The sequence below is a fragment of the Biomphalaria glabrata genome, chromosome 12 (assembly GCF_947242115.1).
Source record: "Biomphalaria glabrata chromosome 12, xgBioGlab47.1, whole genome shotgun sequence".
In the NCBI taxonomy this organism is placed as follows: domain Eukaryota; kingdom Metazoa; phylum Mollusca; class Gastropoda; family Planorbidae; genus Biomphalaria; species Biomphalaria glabrata.
This window is the reverse complement of record NC_074722.1, coordinates 36,599,480-36,607,706: the sequence shown is the minus strand read 5'-3', so window position 1 is coordinate 36,607,706 and position 8,227 is coordinate 36,599,480. Positions and strand designations below refer to the sequence as shown.

At 33.9% G+C, this 8,227-nt stretch overlaps 1 protein-coding gene across 3 annotated transcripts in view; it reads left to right on the top strand.

Annotated features, from left to right (window-relative positions):
* The first annotated feature begins 906 nt into the window (after positions 1-906).
* Positions 907-8,227, top strand: part of LOC106054747 (peroxisomal acyl-coenzyme A oxidase 3-like) — a 30,689-nt gene continuing 23,368 nt past the window's right edge. Inside the window, exons 1-5 of one of the 3 annotated variants that reach the window (XM_056006224.1) lie at positions 907-1,012; positions 2,176-2,363; positions 3,749-4,090; positions 5,366-5,440; positions 6,550-6,639. In XM_056006224.1, coding sequence (XP_055862199.1) covers positions 4,046-4,090; positions 5,366-5,440; positions 6,550-6,639 — 210 coding nt within the window. In that variant the 5' untranslated portion in view covers positions 907-1,012; positions 2,176-2,363; positions 3,749-4,045. Of the gene's footprint in view, positions 1,021-2,175; positions 2,364-3,748; positions 4,091-5,365; positions 5,441-6,549; positions 6,640-8,227 lie in introns of all 3 variants that reach the window. The other 2 variants (XM_056006225.1, XM_056006226.1) reach the window with 2 other exon arrangements.

The following is an 8,227-nucleotide window of genomic DNA, read 5'->3' as shown; positions in this document are numbered from 1 at the left end:
ATTGAAAGCCAACTAAATGCATATTCTTAGGTACCTACAGTGCATTATTTTGCTATTAAACAGTTTTATTTCAAAAAACCTAATGTGCTATTCTTACTGACATAGATCCTCCCGCGCCCATTCGGCGCATTTGCGGGCAAGCTGTTTCCACAAAAATCTGTCACTGGCAATGCCTGAAGTCTCTTCCCACCTGCTCTGAGGACCTCCACGAAAATGTGGCGCCAAGTTGTACTAGGATGTCATCGCAACTCTTATTATGCGTAATTCATTTTGTCGGAGAACATGTCCCGCAAAACCCATCTAAGGAGTCGACTCCCATTTTGGCATAAAATTTCCTTGATTTAGACCCGATCTCTATAACTCCTAAAATTCGTCTTAGCCATCTTTGTAGAGCCACATTTAGTGCGTTTCAATTTCATTGCACTTTATTAATGGAGCCCATTGCAGCCACTGGTAGACATGTGTAACTTCTCTTGACTTCGATCTTGGAATTAGGTGACTATTTTGCTTTAGATGTTATATCAAAAAGGGAAGTTTTATCGGCAAAATACTTTTTCGTATATTTTGCAATTTCAGGAGATATCCAGGAGCTCCTAGTAAATCGACAGGAGGCCGCGGGAAATCTGTTATAAGTTATAAAATGGTTTAATTTAATAATTTATACAAATAGAATTAGCGGGTCCTATGAAAGTGAGGGCCCACTGCGGCCGCATAGGTTGCAGTGGCCTAAGGCCATGCTACGCCGCCGGTCGACTACTACATGATAATAATCTACAACTTCTTTTTCAGTCCCACGAAAATGAAAAAAAAAAATAAATTAGAATCTAGACTGGATGAAGTTATTATTCGAAACGAAAAGATGGATGAAGGGAGACTACTGCTATTGCTTTTTTTGTTTTCTAAAATAAGAACTTTGCTCTCTAAGTCTTTAAGAAAAATAACAAGACCTAACTTACTTTTGAAGACTAGATCTAGATCTATTGAATCTATTCTAAAAGTAAGATAGAGTAAGGTACTAAGGTCGGTTGGTTTTATGGTTTATTAAAATAAAATGTTGGGATCCTGATCTTACCAGATCCTTGATCTATATTATAATATATTAATATAATTATAAGTATATAAATATTATAAATATAATAAGTAAAGTAAAAGGTGACTCTCGACTAGCTAGACTGACTAGAGTAGACTTGACTAGAGTCCCTAGAGACTGAGTAGAACTGAGTCGTCTGAGTAAAAGTAACTCAGTAGTCAGTAGACAGTACTCTGAGTAGTAGACTGACTCGGTGAGTGACTGAGTAGAGTAACTCAAAAACTAAGTACTCAAAGTAGTCTCTTACTCTTGGATAATGAATCAATTCATAATGGAAATGGAATAATGATAATTAAAATTAAATAGATCTATCTGAAATCTATCTTATTTTTATCTAATCATAAAAATAATCTGTAATAATGCAAATGCCAATAATTTTTTATAATGGAAACAAATAATTAAATTTATTAAAAATTGTATTAGAATTAATTATATATAATTATAATTAGATCTATATAGTATATAGTCATAGTCATTATTATAGTTGACTTTATAGTTCATACCAAATAGTTGTTTTTTTTTAGGATTATAATTATATATTATAATAGATCTAATTGAATAATTAATTAAATTGTACTCTTTTTCTGAATCTTTACTTTTACTCAAATTAAATACTGTTTCTATTAGTTACAATTAATTGTTCTTCTATTTCTTCTCTATATTGACTATATTGGCTATATCTAGAATTACTAGATATAAATCTAGATCTATATTATATAATTTACTTTACTGACTATAGTACTATAGATAGTGACATAGGGTGGTAGGGATAATTAAAATTATAGAAGATCTAACCTAGCTGACCTAGGAGGCTAGAAAAAAAGTAGATTAGAATACTTTTTCAAAAAATAAGTAGATCTAGATCAACTACCTAGATCTCATGACTGTTACTATTTTCGGTCTTAGTCTTAGAATAAGTTAAAATTAGAATATAATATATTAGATTATTTATTTATTATATCTAGTAGACTTGTAACTAGATCTAGTAGTTACTTAAAAGTTACTAAATTAGATTAATTGAGACTGAGCTATGTCATTAAAATGTGATATCATTAAAATAATTATAATTAATTTCTTTTCGTCAGTAAGAGGCATGTCAAAAATGATTAAAAGTGTCACTAGTGGTGGCAGTGTCCAGCCTAATGGTGTAGAAAGCTTAACGTTTTTAAAAGATTTCGCTCCAGGTCCACTTGATGCTTACAGGAAAGACGCCTCATTCAACTGGAAGCAAATGGCTCTTTTCTTAGAAGGAGAAGACATATTAAGATTTAAGGTAATAACTCACAAAACATTGTATAGGAATTTGTAGGGTTAGAATCCTGGTGAAGACTGGAATTTTTAATTTCGGGATCTTTGGACGCTTTTGAGTCCACTCAGCTCTAATGGGTACCTGACATTAGTTGGGGAAAAGAAAAGGTGGTTGGTCGTTGTGCTAGCCACATGACATCCTCGACAGGCCACAGAAACAGATGACCTTTACATCATATCTGCCCTCAAGGTCTGAAAGGGAACTTTACTTTTTTTTTTTTTATCATGGTCCCATTGGATGCCAGCTTACTGGGCTTTCGCCCTAATGCCCATATGACCTTTCTGTCCCAGGATGTGCAACATATTTTGTCTTTGTCTCCAAGCAGTGCAGACTTGAAATACTTGAGGAATGATAACTAGAAATTAATTAGTTTAAATAGCATCTAAAAAAATGTAAACTAGCTTAACAGCTTCTTTATGTACAATAATTCAGTTTTCTTTGAAAGAATGGAATACTGATTTGAATAAAACAGCAATGGGACTCTGATTAAAACCTTTTTATCTTTCTCCCACACTTTGTATAGCTCCAGATAACCCCCATGCTTCTTCAAGTTCTCTAAAAAAACAAAAGCATCTCGACTGCTATAGTTCAGTTTTTGGTCATTCCTGTTTTGCATGTGGAGACTAATCCGTTGCCACATGGGGGATTTTTTAAAATAAATTTCTGAGGAGCAATGTACAGAACTATTGATCAGCATAATATTTTACTATTTTTTTTTGTTTCTTTTTTTTTTACATTGCAGAATCAGATTCACAGCTCTTCCATTTGTGTCTTTTAAGTTAGTAATGTTTTTCTTTAGTTGATCCTTCAATTGATAGCATTCTTTGCATCCAACAATCCATCCTTGAAAGGCTCTGACATGCTTTAACACATCCCTCCATTCTGATCTCTCCTGGGCCTTTCGTTTCCATGCCCTAACCCCAAGCTTCTGCAGATCGTCCTCCACATCATCAATCCATCGCATTCAGGGTCTGCCTTTGGGTTGCCTGCCTTTTGGTTTTTGCCTGTATACAATTTTCGCTCCTCTGTTCTCTGACATTCTTTGCATGTTTGTTTATTTATTTTAAAATGTTTCCCCTATATATAATCTACTCTTGTTTTCATTAAAATTCTTTTTTTTTATTAAGATTCCAATATAGCGTGCACTATGTCTCTTTCTCTTCTGTTTCTTTTGTACTATATGTTAATTATTAAAGAACCTGAATTTTATCTTAATAAACAAAAAGCAAATTACTGTGATTGAAGTATGAAAATCTTGTATGACAGTTACCTACCTAGATAGCTACATATACAATTTTAAGGTGATAAAAAAAAAACTTGATCATCCAGTCTAATCATTTTCTTTGCAGTACAAAATTTTCAAGACATTAGAAAATGACCCCATATTCTGCAAAGGATTTGAGACCCCTTCTTTAGAAAAGCAGAGGGAGTTGACCTTCCGCAGAACTCAGCACGTCGTTAGCTACAATTTCCTACCAGAAGAAGAGCTTTATGAAAACCCTTTAAAATATCTAGCTTTTACAGAAGCTATTGGCATGTATGACTGGACTGTGTCAGCAAAGTGGAATCTAAATGTGGAGGTAAATTGAATTTAATTTAACCCAATAAACCCTTTAAAATATCTAGCTTTTACAGAAGCTATTGGCATGTATGACTGGACTGTGTCAGCAAAGTGGAATCTAAATGTGGAGGTATATTGAATTTAATTTAACCCAATAAATTCTAGTTCCTGTTTTAAATCTCAATTGCATTATTTAAAAAAAATATATTTGTTTTAGTCCAGCTTTCATGTTGAACAAATCATCATCTTCATGTTTCCTTTGCGTTCCTCCTGGAACACAGGGCCTCAGTAAAAACATGCTGCTCTCCACTGTCTCTTGCAAGTTCTTGACATTAAAGATTCTTATTTTAGTCTTGCTAGAGATGTGGGGGAGATTCCCATGTTGGTTTTAGGTGTGTAAATGTCTGACTCTCTAGATTTAAACAACATTTAATGCCATCATCTGTTCCACCTGATACAATGTGTTCCACCTGATACTGATTTTTGAATTAATACAGTATATAAAGCACATGAAATTAAATTATAGTTTTTATGTAGCACTAATTTCATGCTTATAGCATGCTCAGAGCGCTATGGTTCAATCTCATTAGTGGACCAGTGGGAGGAGGGGGTATTTGGGAGAAGATTTTTCCATGCTGCCTTTAGGTGCTCATTAAACACAACTCTGCTCGAGTTGGGTGTCAAACTTCGAGATCCCCTCATAGGTAGCCAAGACAAGTTCAAGCGTACTCAGCCTCTCGACCACACATCCCACATGAAAAAATAGACTAATAAAAGATAATATTTAAAATCTTTGAATGGTGTTAGATTGCAACTTACGGTCTTTTTCAGGGCTGACTTAGACATTGGGAGACTGACTTGCCACAGGACACTACAGTAAAACTGAAATAGGAGCTCTAAAAATCTAGACCTTACTTTAAAACTTACAATCCTGACTTGTGACAGTCTCACTGCTATTAAGTGACATTTGCTTGTGCATGCTTGTGCAATTAAAGATGTCTTGTTTCACTTTGAATTTGTGTACTACTTGATGTTGCGTATGTCCACACCAGTTAATACAGAACAACACATATTAAAATTCATCAAATGAGACCTTGGTTAGCAGATGATATTAATTCTCCATAAAATAAATTAACAGTTCACTGGTAATTCCAGCCATCAAGAAATGTTTCACAAATTGACTTTAGTCCAATAAAATATTCTAAGTACACAACTGGTATTAAACTAGAGTAATCAACTTTGTTAGACATCCTTACAGTTTAAGAACATGCCGATTACTGCCTGCCAACCATGTGGTCAACTCCCCAAAATGAGATTTCTAACCCACAATGCAACTGTGGATTCGTGTTTCTCACACAAAATATTAAGTGTACTGTATAACTGTTCTGATTTGGATTTTCTGCAGATGTTCTCAGGAACAGTGCGTAACATGGGCTCACAGAGACACAATGACATAGTGGAACAAAGCAAAGCCAATCAAGTAATCTTTCTAGTTTTTTCTTTGTGTTTGTTTCTTTTCTTTGTTTAGCTTTATTGGTCAAGTTAACTCAGCGTTACATTTGTTACTTCTTCCCTAATCAGGCTAATCTTAAAAGATGAGAAAGAGAACTATACTTTTACTGAAACCTTGTTGAAGGAACGGAATAAAACATCTGAGATTTTGATTAATTGATTTAGATGTTTTGAAAAAACATAAATGCACACATAAACCATATTTTGCTAGGGTTCTAAAGGGCCAGAAATCTATATATTTACCTATATTTATATATTTTGTAAAACCATTTCTAGCTCCAGATTTATCAATCTAGTGAAACTAGTTTCTTTACACTTTAGGACACTGTTCTTGTGGTTTGACACTGTTCATGCGTCTTGACATTGTTCATGTTTCTTGTCACTGTTCATGCGTCTTGACACTGTTCATGTTTCTTGTCACTGTTCATGTGTCTTGACACTGTTCATGTTTCTTGTCACTGTTCATGCGTCTTGACACTGTTCATGTTTCTTGTCACTGTTCATGCGTCTTGACACTGTTCATGTTTCTTGTCACTGTTCATGCATCTTGACACTGTTCATGTTTCTTGTCACTGTTCATGCGTCTTGACACTGTTCATGTTTCTTGTCACTGTTCATGCGTCTTGACACTGTTCATGTTTCTTATCACTGTTCATGCGTCTTGACACTGTTCATGTTTCTTATCACTGTTCATGCGTCTTGACACTGTTCATGTTTCTTGTCACTGTTCATGTTTCTTGTCACTGTTCATGCGTCTTGACACTGTTCATGTTTCTTGTCACTGTTCATGCGTCTTGACACTGTTCATGTTTCTTGTCACTGTTCATGCGTCTTGACACTGTTCATGTGTCTTGACACTGTTCATGTGTCTTGACACTGTTCATGTTTCTTGTCACTGTTCATGCGTATTGACACTGTTCATGTTTCTTGTCACTGTTCATGTGTCTTGACACTGTTCATGTGTCTTGACACTGTTCATGTTTCTTGTCACTGTTCATGCGTCTTACTGTATAATTACAAGTATATAGACAAATGTTTGTATATACTAAAACACAAATGTTATCATCACATTTGCAGAATTTTGGGTGTTTTATCCTGACAGAACTCAGTCATGGTAGCAATACAAAGAACATGAGAACCACTGCAACATACGACTCTAAGACCCAAGTAAGTTGCACATTAATTTACGCCAATTCAAGAATTAAATGAGCTTCATTTGTCTGAACAAAAAAAATCTTTTAAGAAATCCTATTGACCATTGTTTCTATGGTTCATTAGTTTTATAATCCAAATAATTTATGTGGATATTCTTAAATGTAAAAGCTATGAAAAAAACCCAACTTCATTTATTTCTGTATATCCATTGGTAGATTTAAAATTTTTTTTTTTTTATGGTTTAAAACTAACAATTTAACCTAACCCTTTTGCAATTGTATATGAAAAATTATAATGATGCAGGTATATATACTAGCCGAATATGACTTGCTGTTTTTTTGCTTATGTATCACTGATCTCGTCGACCTAATGATATCTAATATAAAATACTGTGAAAATGGGTTTTCTGATTTGTTATAAAGTTTCTCTCTTTAGTAAAGATATTTTTATTTTTTTAAGGCCCTTGGTTGTGGGAGAGACATTAAAACTACGTTTTCCGCCATGATATAAGAAACATTTGTGCCAAGTTTTATCAAGATTGTCAAATGGTTTTGATTTCTGTTCGGGACATACAAAACGCGTTACATTTTGCCTTATATATATATATATATATATATATATATATATATATATATATATATATATATATATATATATATTTATATAAGTCTTTCTAAAAAAAAAAGCTGTAAAAAATTTAAAAGCACTTAAAAAAAGAAGGTTATAACTATGATAATTACAGTATTTGAATTAATGTTACAATAATTAAAGCAAGAATCTGTTTTAATCCATAAAATATTAATGGTGATGAAAATTGGGTTTATGTTTTCCTACCTTTCTGTGGTTTCCTTGTGTCTGCTGTGAAGTGATGTGCACTTGGTTCACAATTATGTTTTGTTTTACATGTTTCGGATGTTCCTTCAGAGTTTTTTTTTTTTTTTTTCAAAATGGCGCTGCACTGTGGCGACATGCAATTTGTGCTTTCATTATTCATTATTTCTTATAGTTATAATGTTTTTTGTTTGGTGTAATGCACAAATTGTAAGACAAATTTCCTTACGGATAATAAAGATTATTATTATTATTATTATTATTAAACCGCCCGCAGGACGACGGGGTATGGGAGCGGTCAGGGTTTGAACCCTTGATAAATCGGAACGACATTCCAGCGCGCAAACCGCACGATCAGGCAGCCATCCTACAACAAAGCAAGCTCAAACAGGACAGGGACTCGAATTTAATATACACTTGAGAAACTGACTTGTAAACAACATGACAATGTCTATTTACATATGGAGGGTTGATCAATCCGTCAAAGTCAATAGCATTGCATCACAATAGATGACTTCAATATTAACATGCAGTCAGTATACTAGATCTATAACATGATTTTTACTCCAAGTAAATACTAAATTTGTGGGTTCTTCTGAGACCAATCACTATAGAAGGCCTGAGGCGTGGCAATGAGTAACTGCCTACAAGTTGCGACGTTACAGGCCAGTGTTGAGGCCTTCTACACTGATAATGTTTATGTGTCTTGACACTGTTCATGTGTCTTGACACTGTTCATGTGTCTTACTGTATAATTACAAGTATACAG